At 40.2% G+C, this 22,708-nt stretch overlaps 1 protein-coding gene across 1 annotated transcript in view; it reads right to left on the bottom strand.

Annotated features, from left to right (window-relative positions):
• Positions 1–15,188: 15,188 nt before the first annotated feature.
• SYTL4 (synaptotagmin like 4) overlaps positions 15,189–22,708 on the bottom strand; it is a 111,056-nt gene continuing 103,536 nt past the window's right edge. The window contains exons 14-17 of the mRNA XM_054587904.1: positions 20,135–20,243; positions 18,293–18,392; positions 17,333–17,541; positions 15,189–15,411 (exon numbers count right to left, since the gene is read on the bottom strand). Coding sequence (XP_054443879.1) covers positions 15,263–15,411; positions 17,333–17,541; positions 18,293–18,392; positions 20,135–20,243 — 567 coding nt within the window. The 3' untranslated portion in view covers positions 15,189–15,262. The remainder of the gene's footprint in view (positions 15,412–17,332; positions 17,542–18,292; positions 18,393–20,134; positions 20,244–22,708) is intronic.

Here is a 22,708-nt window from a genome sequence, read left to right as displayed (position 1 = left end):
AGTAAATTATTTAAAGTGTGCTTTGTTTTCCCCTCAGAAGCTATAGCCAGCTCATGCTTCGAAGGAAATTTACATTATTCACAGACCCTAACCTTATACCCTTAGGCACTCGTGTTTACTACAGTCTCATGTTTAGTTGTCTCTCTTGTTTACTAGTCTCCTTTCGGACCCATGTAAATCGGTGTGTTCCTGCCATTTGTTTTCTTTAAAACATCACTTATTCTCTGTAAACATTAACCTACCGATTTAATGAGATAACCTGTGCATTCCTGTTACCTAGCCCCACTGATAACCCTTTCAATAAAAGCCTTTGAACAAAGGGACTCTGGGCCTTCCCTACTAGGGGGATGTGCCATGTCCCTTCTCCTGGCAAACAAAGTATTTGTGATGACTTGTGTTTATTCCCCCCATTTGTGACACCCCTGTGATGGGCTCTGTGGGATTCAGAGTCCCGGTCCCATCTCAGCTGGCCCTGGACAGTAACCCTCAGATCCCGAAGGGCCACCCCTCCCGCGATGCGCTCTGTTCCCCCATGGCAGTTGTTGCCTGGACCCGGGATGAGTGGTGACCTGCGGCGGCGCTCCCACAATGTGCCCACCACAAAACGGGTGGCAACGTTACAATATCATAGTGAGGTTTCACATTTATACACCTTACAAAGTGATTGTCACAAAAAGCCCACTATCCATCTGTCAGCATGCAGTTACTGCGATATTATTGACTGTATTCCCTATGCTGTACTTTATATCTCCTTGACTTATTTATTATAAATTTGTACCTCTTAATCCCCTTCACCTTTTGATCATACGTCACCACCTAACCCTCTGGCAACTATCAAGTTTTCTGCATCTGTGAGTCTGTTTGTTTTATTTGTTCATTTGTTTAGTTTTTTTTAGATTACATAAAACCTTCTACTACTAGATCTCCCAATTTGCTGATTTCCACATAAGTGAAATAATACAGTATTTGTCTTTCTCTGACTTATTTCGCTTAGCATAATACCCTCTAGATCTATCCATGTTTTTGCAAATGGTAAGATTTCACTCTTTTTAATGGTTGAGTAATATTCCAACATGTGTGTGTTTGTATCCATTTCTTCTCTATCCATTCATCTACTGATGAATACTTATGTTGCTTTCATATCTTGGCCATTGTAAATAATGATGCAGTGAACATAGGGATGCATATATCTTTTTAAATTAGTATTTAGTAGTATTTTGTTTTCTTCAGATAAGTGTCCAGAAGTGGTATTGCTGGGTCTTTGTCTCTTTTTATAGCCTTTGTTTTAAAGTCTATTTTGTATGATATAAACAGTGCTAGCTAAGCTTTTTTTTTTTCATATTCATTGTCATAAAATATCTTTTCCATCTCTTTACTTTCAGTCTGCGTTGATCTTTCAATCTGGAGTCTCAGGTAGGCAGCATATGCAAGGGTCTTTTTAACACGTTCAGTCATCCTATGTTTTTTCAATGGAGCACTATTTAGTCAATTTACATTTAAAGTAATTATTGATTGATATGTACTTATTGGCATTTTGTTTTCATACGAGATTTATAAGTGGTTGATCTAATATCTTTACAATACATTTGCCTTTACTAGTGACATATTTTCTTTCATATACTTTATTTCTACTTTTGGCTTTTTCCACTAAAAGAATATTTTAAAATATTTCTTGTAATTCTGGTTTAGTGGTGATGAACTTCTTTAGCTTTTGCTTGTGTGGGAAAATCTTGATCTTTCCTTCAATTCTGAATGATAATCTTGCTGGGTAGAATATAATTGTCTGTAGGTTGTCCCTTTTCATCATGTTGAATATACTGTGCCACTCCCTTCAGGTCAGCAAAGTTTTTGTTGAAAAGTTAGCTGATAGTCTATGGGCATGCCCTTGTATGTAACTAGTTGTTTTTCTCTTGCTGTTTTAAGATTCTCTCTTTAAGTTAACTATTTAATTATAATGTATCTTGGCATGGGTCTCTGAGTTCATCTTCTTTGGGAATCTCTGTGCTTTCTGGACTTGGATGTCTGTTTCCTTCACCAGCATAGGAAAGTTTTCAGCCATTACTTTTCCAAGTGGGTTTTTGATCCCTTTGTTTCTCCTCCTTCTGGTCCCCCTATGATTCATATGTTATGGGGAGGGGGCAGGGTAAAGTGGTGGTGGGAAGGTGGAGACAAATGTATTTAAACAAAAAAATTCTTTTTCTTTTTAATCTCCCAATTCGATGATTTCCACTAACCTGTCTCCTTGTTGCTGATCCAATCATCTGCGTTATGTGATCTGCTACTGATTTCCTGCACTGTGTATTTCATTTTAGTTGTCATATTCTTAAGTTCTGATAGGCCACGTTCTATAATTTTTTTCTGTGATGAAGTTCTCAGTTTATCCTCTTGTCTGCAGAGTTTAATGAGCATCTTTATGACTATTACTTTTAACTTTTTATCTAGTAGACAGCTTACCTAAATTTCATTTAGTTCATTTTGCAGGTTTTCTAATGTTTTGTTGTTGTTGTTTACTTGGAACATATTCTTTTCTTTCTTCATTTTACCTGTTTGTTTTGATGTGTTGGGTAAGTCAGCTAAATCTTCTGCTCCTAAAGAATTGGCCTTATTTACAAATTGTCATGCGGGGGCCCAATGTTGGACTCCCCCTTGTCACCAGAGCCAGGTGCTCCAGAGGTGTTTCTTTCTTTAAAATTTTATTAAAAAAATAATTTAAATATTTTTTAAAATACATTTGTCTCTCCCTTCCCCCCCACCACTTTCCCCTGCCCCCTCTTCCCTCTCCCTCAATCAGTACTTCCCCACTTTGGTTTTGTCCATGAGTCCTTGCTATATGTTCCTTGACTAGCTCCTTCCCTTCCTTTTCCTCCGCCCAACCCTTCCTCTTTCCTTCTTGTCTCTGTTGGTTTCTTTTCCTTTCAGTGTTGCTGGTCTTATTTTCCTTGCATCTTTGTTTTGTTGGTTACGTTCTGCTTATAGGTGAGATAAAATGGTATTTGTTTTCACCCCATAGCTTATTTCGCTTAGCATAATGCTTTCTAGTTCCATCCATGCTGTCGTGAAGTGTAGTAGTTCTTTTTTTTCCTTTCTGCTGCATAGTATTCCATTGTGTAAATGTACAATAATTTTTTGATCCAATCATCTACTAATGAGCATTTAGGTTTCTTCCAACACTTGGCTATTGTAAATTGTGCTGCTATGAACATTGGGGTGCATAGGATCTTTCAAATTGAATTTGAAATTTGGAATTCATAGGGTATAGTCCCAGCAAGGGATTCGCTGGATCAAAAGGCAGTTCCATTTTCAGCTTTCTGAGGAAATTCCACACTGCTTTCCGCAATGGCTGCACGAGTCTACATTCCCACCAACAGTGTGCTAGTGTTCCCTTTTCTCCACAGCCTTGCCAGAACCTGTTGTTTGTTGATCTGTTTATGATGGTGGTTCTGACCAGTGTGTGGTGGTATCTCATTGTGGTTTTGATCAGCATTTCTCTAATGGCTAGTGATGCTGAGTCCTCTCGAATGTCTCTGGGTCCTCTGTATCTCTTCCTTGAAAAAGTGTCTGCCCAGGTCCTTTGCAGATTTATTTTCTTAATTTTATTTCCTTTTTTCAAATACATTTGTCTCTGCCTCCCCCCCACCACTTTCCCTTGCCCCCTCCCTCCTTCCCTCCCTCAGTTCTTCCCCTTTGGTTTTGTCCATGAGTCCTTGCTATATGTTCCTTGACTTTCCCCTTCCCTTCCTTCCCGCCCCTCACTCCTTCCCTCTTGTCTCTGTTGGTTTCTTTTCCTTTCAGTGTTGCTGGTCTTATTTTCCTTGCATCTTTGTATTGTTAGTTTGGTTCCGCTTATAGGTGAGATCATATGGTATTTGTCTTTCGCCCCCTGGCTCATTTCGCTTAGCATAGTGCTCTCCAGTTCCATCCATGCTGTCGTGAAGTTTAGTAGTTCTTTTTTTCTTTCTGCTGCGTAGTATTCCATTGTGTAAATGTACCATGGGTTTTTGATCCAGTCATCTACTGATGGGAATTTAGGTTGCTTCCAACACTTGGCTATTGTAAATTGTGCTGCTATGAACATTGGGGTGCATAGGTTCTTTTGTATTGGCGTTTTGGTGTTCTTAGGGTATAATCCCAGCAGGGGAATCACTGGATGAAAAGGCAGTTCCATTTTCAGCTTTTTGAGGAAATTCCACCTTTGCAGATTTTAAAAATTGGATTATTTGCCTTCTTGGAGTGGACTCGAGTGAGTTCTTTATATATGTTGGAGATCAAATCTCTATCTGATGTATCATTAGCAAATATATTTTCCCATACGGTTGGCTCCCTTTTCATTTTGCTGATGTGTTCTTTAGCCATGCAGAAGCTTCTTATTTTGATGAGGTCCCACTTGTTTATTCTTTCCTTTATATCCCTTGCTTTAGGAGACATATTGGTGAAAATATTGCTGCTTGGGATATCTGAGAGTTTCCTGCCAATGTTCTCCTCTAGGACTTTTATGGTGATGCGACTTATATTTAACTCGTTTATCCATCTTGAGTTTATTTTGTATATAGTGTCAGCTGATCAAATTTCAATTTTTTGCATGTAGCTGTCCAGCTCTCCCAACAGTATATGTTGAAGAGGATATTTTCACTCCTCTTTATGCTTCTGCCCCCTTTGTCAAATATTAGATGCCCATATAGACCTGGGCTTCTTTCTGGGCTTTCTATTATGTTCCACTGGTCTGTTCTTGTGCCAGTACCAGATTGTTTTGAGTAGAGTGGATTTGTAATATAGTTTGATGTCCGGTATTGTGATCCCTCCCACTTTGTGTTTCTTTCTCAAAATTGCTGTGGCTATTTGAGGTCATTTATGGTTCCATATAAATTTTTGAAGTGTCTGTTCTATTTCTATGAAATACATCATCGGTATCTTAATAGGGATTGTATTAAATCTATAAATTGCTTTAGGTATTATGGACATTTTGATGATATTAATTCTTCCAATCCATGAGCATGGTATATGCTTCCATTTATTTGTGTTTTCCTTAATTTCTTCAATTTAGTATAGGTTTCTGCATACAGGTCTTTTATCTCCTTGGTTAAATTTATTGCTAGGTACTTTATTTTTCTTGTTGCTATGTTGAATGGTATTTTCTTCTGATATCTTCTTCTATTTCATTGATGGTGTAAAAAAATGCCTTTGATTTTTTTAATATTAACTTTGTATCCTTCTGTTTTGCCAAATTCACTTATTAGGTTGAGTAGATTTTGGGTGGAGTCTACTGGGTTTTCTATGTACACGATCATGTCATCTACAAACAATGATTGTTTTACTTCCTCCTTTCCTATTTGCATGTGCTTTATTTCTTTTTCTTGTCTGACCACTGTGGCTAGGACTTCCAATATGATGTTGAAAAGAAGTGGTGAAAGTGGACATCCTTGTCGTCTTCCCAATCTTAGTGGGAAAGCTTTCAGTTTTTGCCCATTGAGTATGATATTGGCTGTAGGTTTTCCATATATGGCCTTTATTACATTGAGGAATGTCCCATTTATTCCCACTTTGCTGAGTGTTTTGATCATAAATGGGTGCTGCACATTATCGAATGCTCTTTCTGTGTCTATCAAGATGATCATGTGGTTTTTGAGTTTTCTTTTATTTATGTGATGTATTACGTTTATTGAATTGCATATATTGAACCATCCCTGCATCCCTGGGATGAATCCCACTTGATCATGGTGGATAATATTTTTAATGTATTGCTGGATTCAGCTTGCCAATATTTCGGTGAGAATTTTAGCACCAATGTTCATCAGTGAAATTGGCCTGTTGTTTTCTCTCTTTGTAGGATCTTTATCTGGTTTTGGGATTAGGGTGACGCTGACCTCATAAAAAGCCTGGTAGTCTTCCCTCCTCTAGAATTTTTTGGAATAGTCTGAGGAGGACAGGTGTTAGCTCTTCTTTCAATGTTTTGTAAAATTCTCCTGTGAAACCGTCTGACCCAGGGCTTTTGTGTGTGGGTAGTTTCTTGATTACTGCTACAATTTCCCCAGCTGTTATCAGTCTGCTCAAGCTTTCTGCTTGTCCCTCCTTCAGTGCTGGAAGATTATACTTTCTAGAAATTTGTCCATTTCATCAAGGTTTTCTAATTTATTGGCATATAATTGTTCATAGTAGTTTCTTACAATCCTTTGTTTCTGTGGTATGAGTTGTTATTTCTCCTCTTTCATTTCTGATATTATTAACGTGGGTCCTCTCCTTTTTTTTCTTGATGAGTCTGCTTAAAATGGTGTCGATTTTATTTTTCTTTTCAAAGAACCACCTCCTGGATCGGTTGATCCTTTGAATTGTTCTTTTCACCTCTATGCCATTCAGTTCTGCTCTCATCTGGACTATTTCCTTCCTTGTACTTGCTCTGGGATTTATTTGTTGTTGTTTCTCCAGTTCTTGAAGTTGTAGTGTGAAGTCTTTTATTTGAAACGTTTCTATCTTTTTTAGGTAAGCCTGTATTGCTATGAACTTCCCTCTCAGGTCTACCTTTGCTGTGTTCCATAGGTTTTGGACTGTTGTCTGTTCATTTTCATTTGTTTCCAGAAATTTTTTTGATTTCTTCTCTTATCTCATATTTACGCATTCATTGCTTAATAGTCTCCTGTTCAGTCTTCATGAGTTTGCAAGTTTTTGTAGTTTCTTTTTGAGGTTGATTTCCATCTTCAAGCCCTTGTCGTCCGAGAAAAAGCTTGGCAGTGTTTTGATTTTCCTGAATTTGCTGAGGCTTGCTTTGTGTCCTATCATGTGGTCTATGTTAGAAAAACTTCCATGTGCATTTGAAAAGAATGTGTATTTTGCTTCGTTGTTATGTGAGTTTCTATATATGTCAGTTAAGTCTATTTGATTCAGTGTGTCAGTCAGCTCTACAATATCCTTGTTGATGTTTTTTTGGAAGATCTGCCCATTTTTGACAATGAGGTGTTAAAATCCCCTACTATCAGTGTGTTGCTGTCTATATCTTTTTTGAAGTTATCCAAGATTTTCCTTATATATTTGTGTGCTCCTGTATTGGATGCATATAAATTTACAATGTTTATGTCTTCTTGATAAATTCTTCCTTTAAGTGTTATAAAGTTTCCATCTGGGTCTCTTTTTATGGCCTTTGTGTTGAAATCTGTTTTGTCTGATATAAGTATTGCTACCCCTGCTTTCTTCTCTTGCCCATTTGCTTGAAATATATTTTTTCCATCCCTTTACTTTCAATCTGTGTAGGTCTTTTGCTCTGAGGTGCGTCTCTTGTAGGCAGCCTGTATGTGCGTCATGTTTTCTTATCCATTCAGGTCTCCTGTGTCTTTTGATTGGGGCATTAAGTCCATTTACATTGAGAGTTATTATTGATAGAAACTTATTCATTTTTTCTCTTTGTACCTGTGTTTTTCTTCTTCTCACTCCTTTTCTTCATCTTTACATCAATCCTTTTAGCATATCTTTGAGTGCTGGTTTAGTAGAGACATATTCTTTTATCCTTTTGTCTGGGAAACTCCTTCTTTCACCTTCTATTTTAATTCAGAGCTTTGCTGGTTAGAGCAACCTTGGTTGTAGGCCTTTGCTTTTCATTTCTGGAATATTTCTTGCCATTCCCGTCTGGCTTGTAGTGTTTCTGTTGAGAAGTCAGCACCTCCTAGCCATATCCGGGCTCCCTTGTATGTTACTCCCTGTTTCTCCCTTGCTGCCTTTAGGATTCTGTCTGTGTTTGATATTTGCCATTTTAATGATGATGTGTCTTGGAGTGGGCCTCTTTGGTTCCCTCTTGAAAGAGGCTCTCTGTGATTTCTGGATGCATGAGACCTTTTCTCTACTCAAACTGGGGAAATTTTCCATCATTCCTTTTTTAAAGAGTTTCTCCATCCCTTGCTCCACTTCTTCTCCTTCTGGTATCCCTATTATGCAGATATTATTGTGTTTCAGGTTGTCCTGCATTTTCCTCAATGCCTCTTCATTCTTTTTGAGTCTTTTTTCCATGTCTTGTTCTTTCTGGGAGCTTTTTTCTACCTCATCCTCCATCTTGCTGATTCGATCCTCTGCTTCATCTAGCCTGCTTTTGATTCCGTCTACTATGTTCTTCAATTCAGAAATGGTATTCTTCATACCCTCTTGTGTCTTCTTGATAGTTTCTATGTCCTTTTCCAGGCTGATATAGTTTGCTGTAAGATCCTGATAGTTTCTCTGCAGTTTCTCATAGTTCTCTTTGAGCTGGTTGAGTTGATTGAGCTTCCTTTGAACCATTGTTTTGAATTAAATATCTGATAGTTCCCTTGCCTCTATTTCATTTAGCTCTCTCTGTGGGGATGCCTCTTTTTCACTCATATGGCAGGAACTACTTTTTCTTCCCATTTTTGTGAATCTATTATTATTTATTTATTTATTCATTTATTTTTGCTTCTGTTTCAATTGATCCGCCTAGATTTCCTGACTTTGTGGGTTAAACTTGTATGGTAGTAGGCGAGTCTTTTTATTTATTTACTTTCTTTACTTTTATTTCTGGTTCTGCCTCTGATGATGTCAGTTGTTGATCCTGTCTGACCTTGGGTCATTTGTTTGACCCTTCCAGGAATGTACTGTCTGTGTCTGACTCCTGCTTTGGGCATCTCTGTGACCCCTTTGGCCAGGGATCCACTGTTTCTATGGATTGCTGTGCACTCTCATGCCAGCTCACTTGAGTGCACTCCCCGGCCTGGGCAGGATCCCCTGCTGGCCCGGACGCGCTCACTCTCCAGCTTGGGTGGACGGGCGTCTTCACCCCGGCGCGGGGCTGGCATACTCGCCCCACCTTGTGTGCTTACCTGCCGCTCAGCGTGAACCTTGGCACTGGTCAGTTTAGGGTCTTCTATTGTGTGCGGTCCCCGCTTTTGGCTCTTTGGGGGCGTGGCCTGCCTGCATGTAATGGAGACCATGGAAATGGGAAGAAGTCAGCTCCGGGACTCTCCGATTAATCCTGTCTCCAGTCTCTCCCCGAGGGTCTCTGGGCATCTCTGGGCATCTCTGTGACCCTTTCGGCTAGGGATCCACTATTTCTGCAGACCGTGTTGTAATCATGCACTTTTTGGCTTCTGCCCTGCTTTTGTCTCTTCGGGGGGCGTGGCCTGACTGTGCAAATGGGGACTATGGGATGGAGAGGGAGTCTGCTCCAGGGATCTCAGATAATCCTCCAGTTCTTTCCCCAACCCTTCCGTCTCCAGTCTCTCCTGAAGGGTCTCTATGCAGCTGTGTGTCCCCTTTGGCCAGGGATCCTCTATTTCTTCCAGCCAGTCTGCACTCAGCCCCTAGCCCAGACGCGCACAAGCAGCAGGCTAACTGATTCTCTTATGCCTGGGCGAGGTGGTAGCTGCAGAGTGGGAGGTGAGTTATGACTGGGGCTCCGCTGGCCACCGTCTCTGTTCTCTTCACAAAGTTTTCTTCGCCAATCTTTCCTCAGGCACCAGCCCACTCTCCTGCCGCCTCTACCCAGAGATCAAGGAACGTGGCTGCCACTGCAAATTTTTGCGTTGGCCCTTTAAATGTCTCTTTGCATCTCCAACCACCTGTCTCTGGCACAGAGTGCCCCTAAGCTTTTCAGGGTTGTGTTTTGCCTGTGCACTTTCTGGTTTCAGCTACTATAGTCTAGGGGTCCCTGTTTATGGTTGAGACCTTTTTCTTCTCAGGGGGATCCAACTGTCCATTTCAATGTCCCTCTGGTGCTGGTGCCCATGGGTGCCCAGCCCACCCTCTCAAGTCTCCACCGTACTTCTCTCCCGTTAGGATGTGTGAAAGTTGATTCCACTGTATTTCTGCAGCTCCAAGGCTCCTCTCCCTCTATTGTTCCATTATTTTCCAGGTTATTTTTCCACTATTTATTCGCAATTCCAGTTTGGTCTTGGAGGAGGTCCATATGCCTCCCATTCACTCCCCCATGTTTTCTTCCCAGAGGTGTTTCCTGGATGGACTAGTGTGGCTTCCTGTTGTGGCTGGGCCACAACTTCTATGGACATATTTGGAGGTAGAGCTGGCCCACTGGCTGTGATACCTGGTTATAACTGATGCAAGCTCACCTGGTGTGCAGTGCAAGCTTTCCATGTGGCTGGCTACGAGGCCCAGTCATGCTGTTACAGACACACTGCTGTTTGCTGGTGTTAAGGCCACTCACTGTGTTTGGCAGGGCAAAAACTGCTTTTGAGGGGTGCTAGCCTGGGTGGGTCCTCAGGGATATGCCAGGGTGGGGTGAACAGTATAAACATAGTTAATGGAAAGCATCAGAAATGGTGACTGACAGTGTCAGACCAGCTAGGTCAAAGAAAGGGAGGAAAATGGTGCCTGCCAACACCTGTGACTCAGGGAAAAGTTTCAGCAGATACCTGTCCTTCCAGAACACTCCCTAAAATTAGTCAATGTATCATCTTCATGTATGACCTAGGTGATTTCCAAACTGCTGTCTCTGTGCCAAGATTCAGAAAGAGTACAGCCTGGGTTTCCTACAGCCCTTTGGCTCTCCCAGATGCAGGCCCCCAAGGCTATATCTTGGGCTCCTCGCTCTTCAGGACTTCATTGTTTGTGATATCCTTCCCACTTGTGAGTCATTGCACAGGGAGTTAGGGGAAGGGTAGGCCCTGAGTAGACTTAGACTCTATCCCTCCTATCCATTTCATTGTGGCTTTCTATTTATATCTGTAGTTGCAGAAAATTTGTTCTGCTAGTTTTCAGATTCTTAGAGAGAGCTGTTCTATATGTAGTTGTAGTTTTGTGACAGCAAGAGGTTAGCTCAGGATCTCCCTATTCCACCATCTTGAACTTGAAGCCAGGAGTCTTGCTCTTGAAAGCCAATTTAGCTTGTCCATCAAATGTCATTCTTTGTGGATGGTACAGTGCCCCTGCAACAGATGGGTCTCCAGATGGGATCTCCAATAGCTAGCTGTGTTTTAAATGGTTCATCTATTCTGAAGTGATAGAAGAAGGAAGTACCATCACAAAAAACAACCAGGACACTTGCTAGCAAGTGTAGATGGATATTCCTTATAGGTTAACTGTATTATTAGAGGTAGGGGTAACTTCAAAACATTCTTGGACTTGTCACTTCCCTCTTTAGGGCATTGGGCTACAAATGTTATGTCTACCATTGCTTCATCTAAGAGTTAGGAAAATGCTGCAGTGGGTGGGAGCTTAGGAAGAAAAATCAGACAAGAGCAGAATGCTTTATTTTGTATCCTCAAGTTGCCTCACAGGTAACGATATGATATCTTCTTACTGAGCCTCAAGTTCCATAGTAGAAGGTGGCCAATGCTGTCCCTTAGAGAAGCTCTGAGCTCATGATCTAGGAGCCCTTAAAAGCACCACAGCAAGCCTCTGTGAAACTTAACAGAGAAAAAGGAAAGAAGACAGATTCATCCTCATTTATTAACGTCAGATAATCACTAGAAGCTGGCAGCCCAAGTCTAACCTTAAGAGCCAGGCATGAAAGTAAATTTGATGCAGGGTTATTGGGAAGTGGGGCTACACTCAGACCCATGCTCTGGGCTCAGCCACACTCAATAGTGTGTTGGTGTTTTAAGGAGAAGTTCTTTGTTGTGCTGAGAACCTTGTTACACACTTATGAAAGGAATCCAGTATCATGGTTAAGATCCAGTACACTTTCTCCTTTACCTATACCCAGGAGGGTCATCAATTGAAAATTAAAGGGGATAATGAAGCAAGTTGGGCAGAGAGCCAGAGCTAATAATGTTTGAGCACTCACTATATGCCAGGTATCATTTTAAACATTCTATTGATTGATTCTGAAATGCACAAGAACCTTATAATGTAGGCACTACTTTAGTTCCACTTTTCAAATGAAGCAACTGTAGCACAGAGAAGTTAGGCAACTTGTCTAGGATCAGACAGCTAGTAAGTGGCAGAGTCAGGATTTAAACAGCAGCAGTCTTGCTCCAGAGCCAATGTTCTTAAATAGTATGCTATACTATCCCTACCTCTTTTTCTACTTTTCGTTTAGACAGCTCCTAGTAAGGAAAAAGGTTTCACCATCTCTACATAATCCTACTTAGAGACAAGACTCAGAGTTGTCCCAGGAGGAAAGAGGGAAATGAAGGGCTCTCAACTTGTGAAAATTCACTCCCCAAAGTAGAGCAATTGGGAATAAATCATGAGCCCAGGACATATGGGAGTAGTGATGAGACACACACAAAAAAAGCTGTTTCCACTGGAGGTGAGGGATTTAGTGGAAATCTCATTTTTGGAATACAAAGTCAGGAGTTAGGCAGTTTCTAAGTGGAATGAGACGTGGATGAAATTACAAAACTTGTAGCAAAAATTCCCTTTCTACCTCTACCCTCCAGGGAGGTACAGGAGTTATGAAAAGCACGAGACAAGTTATGGGCAAAAGGGAAAACACAATGAGTTAATGTGCGAGGTCTTTGGTTCTAGAACCGTTCTGTGGTTCTAAAGACACTTATTGAACATCAGGCAAGATAAATGCCCTTCCTTGTCTTTATCATTAACATGCCAAGTAGCAAGCTAGGGCATGTATGCAAGTTAAAGACCCAATGATAACATGAAGAGACCCACTGCCTCCTGAAAAAAGTTACTACCTGGGCCTGACCCTTGCATATATATGCTCCTCTGACTTTAAACAATCAAAAAGTTTTTTGTTTTGTTTTGTTTTGTTTTATTGAATAGTCAAGGCAAATCAATTTTTCCTTAGATATCTTTACTATAACTTATTTTGAATTATGACTGAAGAAATCTTAGCTCCTAAAATAAGGAAAGGATACAAGAGCAGGATTAGGCCCTCTGCTAAACCCAAAGGATCTATCTATCCCAACCCTGACCATATACATTTCTCTGCTTCTGTTCTTCTCTGTGCCTCTCTCTGCCAGCATCCCCCTAAGCTAGTCAGTCAGTCAGTTGGTCAGCTGGCTATGTAACTTCCAAATAATTCTCACTGTCATACTTTGTAAACTAAACATTTATTTGGGATATTTTAGAAGAGTCATTCCTTCCTTGGAGTCTTCACCCATAACATACATATCACCCTTGCAAAGGGTAGAATAGTACTGTAGAGTCAGACCTTGATTCCAATCTCAACTCTTGCCTTGAATTTCCTCATCTGTAAAAAGGTAAATTTTCCTACTTCATAAGGTTCTTGGAGAAATTAAAGCAATAATACATAATGTGCCTAGTAAAAAGACTTGTACACAAAAGGCATTAAATATTTACTAATGTCCTTTTTGCACAAGAGGTCAAGAATCACTTGGACCTACCTAGAAACCCAGAACCTTATCTCTGAGATGGGTTACTTAGCATCTGTGTTATTTATCTCTCAAAACTAATGGCAGTAGGAGTAAAGTAAAAAGGTCCTATACTTCTTAGAGAAGTTGAGGGATCAAGAAGGAAAGACAGCTGGGATATCCCCCTGTGCACATTGTTCTTCTTCCTTCAGCATGGATGGGGGTGGGCAAAAAGCTAAAGGAGGAGCTCTCTTGGTACTTGAGACAAAGAAATGTGGTGCCACACTTAAGATGGCTTCTCAGTTCTTTCCCTAGATACCAACACATTGGTCAGTAAATCAGAGGTCAGTGTAGGCACTGGAAAGCAATGTAGGAAAAGGGAAATTTTCTTTGAATATGTACAGGATGGTAAGAGAAGGGTATTTGTCACTTTTGTTCTTATCCTTCAAGCAACATGAACAGCAATAACAGAAAGGATATCAGAGACAAACACATCTATAGAACTAAGGAATGGCAACACTTAACAAATGAGAACACTTTACTGAAGAACACATACATTGCTGGGGGTGGAGAACAAAGGAGCAAGTTACAGACCAGTATCCCAGGTTATGCCTTACATATAAGTCCACACCAAATAAACCTTTTAAAAACAATCCTCCATTCAGTTCACACACACAATAGAAACCACCTTAGCTTCCCTCAATCCAGTGACCTTATAAAAGAGCCAGCAAACAGATGACTGGACTGAAAGGGATTTCTTCTCCAGTATATACTCCTTTCTCACATGACTTTCTGTAACATGGAAGAATAAAAAGGTCAGTTTGGAACACTGAGTTTCAGAAAATGAAACTTAGGATCACTAGACCCTTCTAGACTAGAAAGGTCTCAATACACCACTCCCATGTTACATCTAGGTCAAATTTAGGAAATAACAGAAAAATAAGAACTGAAACCACTTCAAGAAGGAAGTCAGACTATTTGGGAGAATCTATGAACACATTCTATTAGAACATTAACAGGGACCATCCTGGAGAAACACTGGACCAGCTGAGATAGTACATGGCTTTCTGGTGGACATAATGATATGCAGATCATATTTTGTGTGGTAAGCCATTGTGGATACAAATGCTAAGAAAGATGTAATACACACTGAGAGTGAAGAAGTCTTGTCTTTCATTAGAGAAATGAGTTCTCCAACAATTGCTGTATCTGTTTAAATACAAATAATTCAACATAGACTGGAAGACACTTCAGCATCCATCACTCCAGTCCTTTGGAAACACTGAGAAGTACTTTCTGGGGATGTCCATAACTTGATCAAAAGGCTATCATTTAATTAAAGTGCCTTTTAAAGCAGCTCCACTATAAGGTATAGTGCAGGTATCTAGAACCAGAAGGAACTGAAGAATTGTCTTAGCATTAAAAAAAAATAGACTCAAGCAAGGTGGACACTGATTTAAAAAAAACAAACAAACAAGAGAAGTTAAAGCCAAGTCCCACAAATTCATCAAGGTAGAAAATGAGATAAAAACATAAATTAGAGAGGAGGGAGAGGACCTATTCACCTACCATCTTCCCCTCTCTTGAGTAACCCAACCCTGCTTCCCAGAGCTGTAGCCTCAGAGCCAGGGACACATTTAAATATACATTGGTACTAATGCCTGAGGTGTAGAAAGGGCTTCCTGGGGAAGTAGGGACAAGGATAGTAAGACAGGAGGAAAAAAGGTCTTTTAAAAAATTGTATAAGTTAATTAAACTTCAGAAAGATATAATAAAGAATGGACTCTGAAAGTATACTAGAATATGCACAAATAAAAACATTTTGAAGAGACCTTTATTCTTGAGCCTGCTTTCAAAAGGAGAACAAGTCTGCATCATTCTAGCATAATGAGATTTGTAGAAATATGTGTTTGTATACACACAGACATAACACACACACACACACACACACACACACACACACATTAAATCTTTATTCTTTGATTCTTCACCTCTTCTGACTTGCCCTGGCCAGGGCTATGCCTCCAGAGAAAGGCAGGGACTCATAAGCCCAGCTTCTGCTTGGCCATTGAGGAACGGAGCTGCAGTGTCCCTTCTGCCCAAGACCCTGGGTACTGTCGCATCTTCTGCCACAGGCTCACTTCCTCCCCAGTTGAATCCATCCAGTCCACCACTTCCCCATTACTGATTCCTGAAAAGAAACACCAGAAGAAGCTGAACAGGGACCCCACCACTCAGCCTACCAGAAATGATGTCATAAGGCAAGAATAACCATCCCATAAAACACATTATGTTATGAAGATGTGCTAATAGGACAGTGGTCTGGGAACTGTTCCCTAATGATTCTGCGCAGCTATTTATGTGCTCCTGAGACTCTATCAGGACACTTCTGACCAATGAAATGGACTCCAAATGGGATATCAGTAGCTAGAGACCTCTTATTCTGAGGCTGGTGTGGAGCTCTGTTGTCTGACACTTCCTGCCAGAGCTACTGCCCTTTTGTTATTGCCAACTTGACTTAATTTTTTTAAGAAATAAAGAAGCTGAAAACTTTTTTTTTTTCTCTAGCTATAAAATCAAGGCTTGAAGTTAGGATTGCATGCAGCCTCATTCCCAGTCTCTTGTACATTCATTCAATAAACATTTATTGAGTGGCTACTGTATACAGTACTCTTCTAAGCTCTAGGGAATATAGGGTGAACAAAGCAGAAAAAGTCCTGCCTGCAGGCAGCTTACATTTGAATAGGGAAGACAGAAAATATACAACTAAATCAACAAGAGTATTTCAGATGATGAGGTAAATGTAATGAAGTTAATAATCGAGGTGATTTATAATGCCTAGATCAGGGCATCCTTTAGAAGGAGAGTTCTGAGCGTCTCTCTAATATGGAAACATTTGAGTCAAGATCTAAAAGGTGGGAAGGAGCCAGCCTTTCTAGACAGAGGGAACACATTACTGAGGTTTTAAAGTGGGAATAAGCTTAGTGTATTTGGAGAGCAGAAAGAGTCGTTGTGGTTGGAGCACAGTAAGCAAGCAGAAGAATGATACATGGATGGGTTATAAAGAAACAGAGAAGGTCGAGATCATATGGGGCCTGTGGGCATGCTTAGAACTTGTTCTAAGTACAAGATAATGCCACTGAAGTGTTTTAAGGAGAGAAATGACATGAACTGGCTTACATGGATAAAAACATCATCCTAGATGCTTTTTGTTAAATGCTTTGCATGAGTTATTAATATAAAGTATTATTTAAGGCCACAGAAATGCAGAGACTATGGAGAGAGAAAAGAAAAGGATCCAAGACTATGCCTTGAGAAATACCAACACTTAGAGTTTGGGTGTAGAATGAGGAACCCATACAGAAAATTGAGAATATGAGCAGTGAGTTAAAAGGGAATCAAGAGTGTGCTATCAATAAAAGCTAAGTATTTCAAGAAAAAAGGAAGTGATAAGCTATGTTAAATATCATTAAAATTTCTATCAAGATGAAAACAAAACTTTGGCAGAAACAATTGCTCAGTGGAGTGGTGGGACAGAAGTCAGATCGCAGTGGATTGAAGACAAAAGGAGAGTGAAGGAGTGGAGATAATTTTCAATAAATTAGAGGGGAGTTGTGTGATCAAAGGAAGGTTTATTTCTTGTTTCTTAGGATCAGAAATACCAGAGCATACTTATTTTCACCTCCAATAGGGAGGCAGAGAGAATGAAACTGATCAGACAGGAGATTCCAGAAGTGAGGTCGTTAAGAGGTAAGGATGTGATCCAGAACACTTGAAAAGAGATTGCTCTTTGCTAGAAAGGACACTTCTTTCATTATAACAGGATGGAAGATGGAAAGTATAGGTATAGATACAGGCAGGTTTTCAGATTGGTGGGATGATGATGGTGTTCCTGGTAATCAGGGTCACATTTATCTGTACACATGAGCTCAGTCTTTCTCTAGTCCTGCACATAGTAGGCACTCAGTAAATATTGGTTGAACATTAACTCAAAGAAAAGAAGACAACTTTTGTCACAGAGAAGCTTTGTAAGGAAGAAGTTGGGTATATTGGGAGTGAAATATATAAGAGGCCTTCAAGATACTGAGGAAGGGTAGGGGAGAAGCTCTCACCAGTGCCAACACCCAACCTGACTCCTCCCAGGAAGTCATTGCTTGCCAGGGGCTCCTGGTCCCACACAGTCAGTTCCAGGCACATGTGTTGTAGATCTTCCAGCCTTACACCATTGTAGACAAATGTATGGTTGTAGTGGGGATTCAGGGTCTTCTTCATCACAGGAGTTTTACGTTTACTGCCTTTGTTCTTCATGGGAAGGAGGTATCTGGCAGAGGGCAGGGAGTAATCAACAACCTAAGTTTGACAATATGTATCTAAATTCTCCTTTTCCCTATTACAGGCCTAGCCTGCAAAGGTGAGACAACTCTCATATCCTAATACACATACTGCTGCCTTTGAATCTGCTGAAGTAGAGTTCCTTCTACCTCTACTAGACCACTAACCTACTACCTCTATCAGACTAAATTCCTTCAATCTGGAGAGAAAATTGGTATAATGTTATTATATTAAAATGTGTTTTAAATATTTGGTTCATTACTATTGGACAAGGCCCTCTTTAAATAAAACCAATGATAGTAACTATAGGCATAGACAAACATGAATTGCTAGAGAACTTAATTCAGTGGGGTTATCCATAATTTTGGGAAAGCTTACATTGCTTAAATATTCTGGGGAACAAAGCCATGAGTCCCCAAATCTTGACAGTCAGGGGGCAGAGGGTTGTATTTTTTGTTTTCTTCTTTAATTAAGGATTAATTAAGAGCATAAGTCTATAACAAAGGAAAAGTCAAACCCATCTGTCTACCACCCTCCTCTTTGGCAATCAGCACTATAGTCTATTCCAGTGCAAACCTGGTAGTTGAGGTTTTGTCATTACCTAATTTCAGGAACAAAGTTGGTTCCTGGAAGTGGTAGAACATACAAGTATAATATCCACAGAGAAAGGCTAAATTGGGTCTCTTTCTTAGCTCTCTGGTCCCGAAACTGGTTAGTTTCGTACTGGTCCAGGGACTCACCCCTTGACAAAGCTGTCTGAAGTCCCTCCTGTTTTGGCAGCCATCAGGTTCTTGGCTTCTTTGATCCATACCTGGAGCTCTCCCCCTTCCCCACCTTTACCTGTAAGGGATGTCAGCCATAGCAAGTGAGTCCCTACACCTCCAGATTTTTCTTGAGCTTTATCTACACAGCACCTCTTTTCCTTGCTCCTGAAGGCAGCAAGTTCCATAACTGGACCACATCTGACCTAGATTGTCAGTACCTAGCAGAGTGCCTAACAGTAAGCAATAGGCACTAAATTAATAAAAAACAGCAATAAATGCTTATCAAAATCTCACTATGAGACTGAGTCTACATTAAGCATTTAATTCTTAAAACAACCCTATGGGATACTCTTATTGTCTTCATTTTATAGATGAGAAAATTGAGGTTTAGAAATATAAAGCTGCCTAATATTTGTTGAATGCCTAAAAAAAAGAGGACTCCTCCACTTGTACTCCTCAACCCCACCCCTACTTCACAGGACTCATCAGGCATCATCAATTTCAACACCCAACTCCCGTTTTTAATATCTCTTTTTCCACTGGTTCAAATCCCTCAGTCTAAATATCTGCTAATCTCATCTCTCCTTTTAAAAAAATCTTTTAAAAGGAAAATTGCCCTTCAACCTTATCTAATTTTGAAGCTATTCTCCATGTCTCTCCTTTCTTTCACCATCAATTATCCTGAAAAAAAAAAAAGAGAGAGTCCTAACTCAACACCCTACTTCTTTGCTTCATTCACTCTGTCTAGATTCTAATGAAATCTGGTTTCTGCTTCAACTAATCTGCTGAAAATATAATCTAATGTTGATAGGCCATGTATTCTCAGTCCTCAATGGGCCTGATCTCCCAGTAGTATTGCAATGCTGTTGACAAATCCTACTCCATTCTTTAAGATCTCTCCTGGCATTGCTGTCTCTTGATAACCCTCTATCTCACTAGCTTTTTCCCTCTCTTCAACCTTTATAATGGCGATTTTCCTTATGGCTCTATCCTTGCCTATATTATCTGTACATTTTTCACAACCTCCTTGGGGATGACATTGATTCCCCACATCCTATGGTTAGACCTTGCTGTAGGGATCTTTTGTAGGAACTTTGGCTTTCCATTACCAATAGATCAATTTCAACTCCTTACCATTACGCTCAAGGCTCTTTTTAGTCGGACTTCAGCCTCATCAACAACATCATTCCAGCCCTATTCCCACATATACATACCATAACTCCAGCCCCACTGAAATAAGGAATTCATTCCCTCATACTCACATATACACCACATGTACCATGCTCGTACTGTTTCCTTTTCTGGAAATGCTCTTCTCACCTCACCCTCTTCCTTTTCTGCCTAGTAAAGTCTTAAGTCCAGTTTCATCATTAATCCCTCTGTAAAGCTCTCCCATATGTAACCAGAAAGTATACATCACTCCTGCATCTGTGTTCTTTTTGCATATGACTGTCTTTCTTGCTAAACTAAGCTTCCCAAGGGAAGGCAAATGTCATGTCTCATTCATCTACATAGCCATAGTCACTAGCACAATGCCTGGTATGTTGATTCCCTCTTCCCTAGCCTTCAACTTCCTGTCCCTTATACTTCACCACCCCTTTCCAACCATTCTTTCTCAGCCCCAAAGTTTCTGTTCTGTTCTGCCCTCTTAAGAACTTGCCACAGCTGGACCAAGGCCAAGTCAGTTTAATGACCTAAAAGCGTTAAATGCCAACCCTAAGGCATTCCTTCCTGGTTGAAATATGCATAAAAGGCTTATTTAGTAAGTGAAGGAATCTTCATATAAAACCTAAATCCGAGGCCCCAAAGAAAACTCACTCTTTTTCCAGTCACTTCCAACAGGGAATTTGGAGGCTGGGATGTACTTCAATGAAACCACCAACTCGCCTTTGTGTGATGGCAAGCCAGTCATAGACTCCACACTGATCTGAAATACAGAGAAAGCCAACAAGTTAAGGTGGGTTTCTCAGGAATTGTCGGGACCTCTTACTGAGGAGAATCTAAAATTATCCCCAAGAAAAGCCTCACAGCATGAGGGTCTTTCTTAAGGAGACAGTCTGGAGTCCCTGGGCCATGGCAGCTACAGGCTTCTAAAGCAGTTTCTTCAGAAGGAAATGTAGAAGAACCAACAACATGTCTTCTGGAATTCCCACCATTTTGCTTCTTGGTGATATTACTAGATTCCAAATATCCTCAAAGGTCTTCCAGCAAGATTGCCACATAAACTCATGGGGGACTGACACTATGGTGAAGGATCTTGCTACCAGTATTATTAGTAATAGCCAAAAAGTGGAAACAACTTACATGTCTATCAATATATAAAAGGTTAATGAGTGATTTTAATGCTTTAATACGGCGCATGGCACGCAATCATCGATAGCATGCAGTGAATCTATACCTGCTGACATGGAAAGATATCCAACATGTACTGTTAAGTCATCAGAGAAAGATGAATAAAAGTATCCCACTTAAAATATATTCATATTTGTACATGTGAATATGTGTATGTAAGTAATTATTATTATCATTTAAATAGTACTTACTATGTGCCAGGCACTGTTGTAAGTACTTCAAATATATCATTTTGTTTAATCCTCAAGATAGTCCTATAAAATAGGTATTATTCCAATTTTACAGATTATGGAGCAGAGGAACAGAGAGGTTAAATAATTTGCCCAATGTCACAGAATAATTGGCAGAGACAGGATTCAAATTCAGAGAGACTGGTTCCAGAGTTAATACTTTTAACGACTCTAGGACACTGCATAGAAAACCCCAAAGAATACAGGCAAACTTAACCCTTTTTCCTTCTAAGGAAGAAAGTAGAATGGTGAAAGGAAAGATGGCTTTCACATTTTATTCTGTGTGTATATACAGAGTCTTTTTAACGAGAATAGTATGTGTCACTTAAACGATCTTCAAAATAAAGTGTTTTTCTAAAGAGAACCTGCAAAGATTTGAGGACTAGGTGAAACTCTGTTATGAGGATTTGAATATGCCACAATTTTTTTATCCTCACCTGAAGGCATTTTTTCATTGCTTTTAGACAGAGGGGGAGGAGAGAAGAAAGGTGAGAAACATCAATGTGAGAGAGAAACATCAATTGGTTGCCTCCTGTACTCCTCCAGACTGGGGATTGTATGTGCCTGGACCGGAGATCATATGCACCTGGACCAGAGACTGAACCTGCGACCTAGGCATGTGCTCTGACCTGTAACCAGAATCAAATCCACAACCTTTTGGTTATGGGACAATGCTCCAACCAAATGAATCATACTGGACAGGGCACTATGCCACAATTTTTAATTTCACATTTATTTGTTACTTTTGATTAATGACTGTCTCTGTCACTAGAATATAAACACCAGAAGGGCAGGAATCAAGCCTGTCCTTGTTCATCCTAGTATTCCTGCCACTTAACAAAGTACCTGGTACATATTAGGTGCTCTACAAATATTTACTGAATGAATGCACAAATGAATGACTGGGATGAGCAGCAAGTGGCCTATCACCTTTGGCTGTGGGTAGCAGAACTGCTTCACTCTACTGGCTCTCTCGGCACGGTTCTGTTCTTTATGCTTTGGTATCTAGAGCACAAGCATTAGAGGTGCCCTTTCACCTGCCTGTGTTCACTGGGGCTCCTTTAAACTAGATCTTTATCACTGAGCATATCAATGTTAAGAGGGTATAATCCTTATCACTTTAGAAAAGTGTACCACATACCCAGAATGCACAAAGTTTAGTGTAGGGGAGAGACAGAAAAGGGAGGTAATAGTGGTTACCAGAGGGGAAGGGAGTTGGGGTGAGGACATAGTGGGGAAAGGGGGTCAAATACAAGGTGATGGAAGGAGACTAGACTTTGGGTGGTGAGCATACAATGGAGTACACAGATATCATATTAAAAAGTTGTACACCCCAATAAATTCAATAAATTCAGTTGTACACCTGAAATTTGTATAATGTTATTAACCAATGTTACCCCAATATATTTGATGTAAAAATAAAAAAAGAATAAGGGAGGTTAGATGCCTGGAAGAGATCACTGACTGGGAGGCAAACAAATTACTGGGGAAAAAACCAGAAACAATAAATACAGAATGTTTTAAGTTAAAATAGATATGTAATATCGAGACGGTCTTTGTGTTATTTAAAAAATGTCTACAAAATTTTAATTTCTACATTCTGAACTTCAGTGGAGTCTCAAGAATTGGAGTTTAGCCTTAGCTGGAAATTGGCCCAGACCAAGCCCCAATCCTCACAGAATCACAGGAAAGAAGAAAACGGACACCAGTCCCCTCTGCCTGCAGCCTTGAAGACCAGCAGAATCCTCTTGGCCTGTTTAAAGTCAGCAGGAGGCTTTTTTTTATTTCAAGTGTAAGGCAGTAAGACCTG

This window comes from Pteronotus mesoamericanus, unplaced genomic scaffold (genome assembly GCF_021234165.1).
Source record: "Pteronotus mesoamericanus isolate MK-2021 breed Mesoamerican mustached bat unplaced genomic scaffold, CSHL_Meso_final scaffold_12, whole genome shotgun sequence".
Taxonomy (NCBI): Eukaryota; Metazoa; Chordata; class Mammalia; order Chiroptera; family Mormoopidae; genus Pteronotus; species Pteronotus mesoamericanus.
The sequence above is the reverse complement of the archived record's forward strand: the minus strand, read 5'-3'. Positions and strand labels throughout refer to the sequence as shown.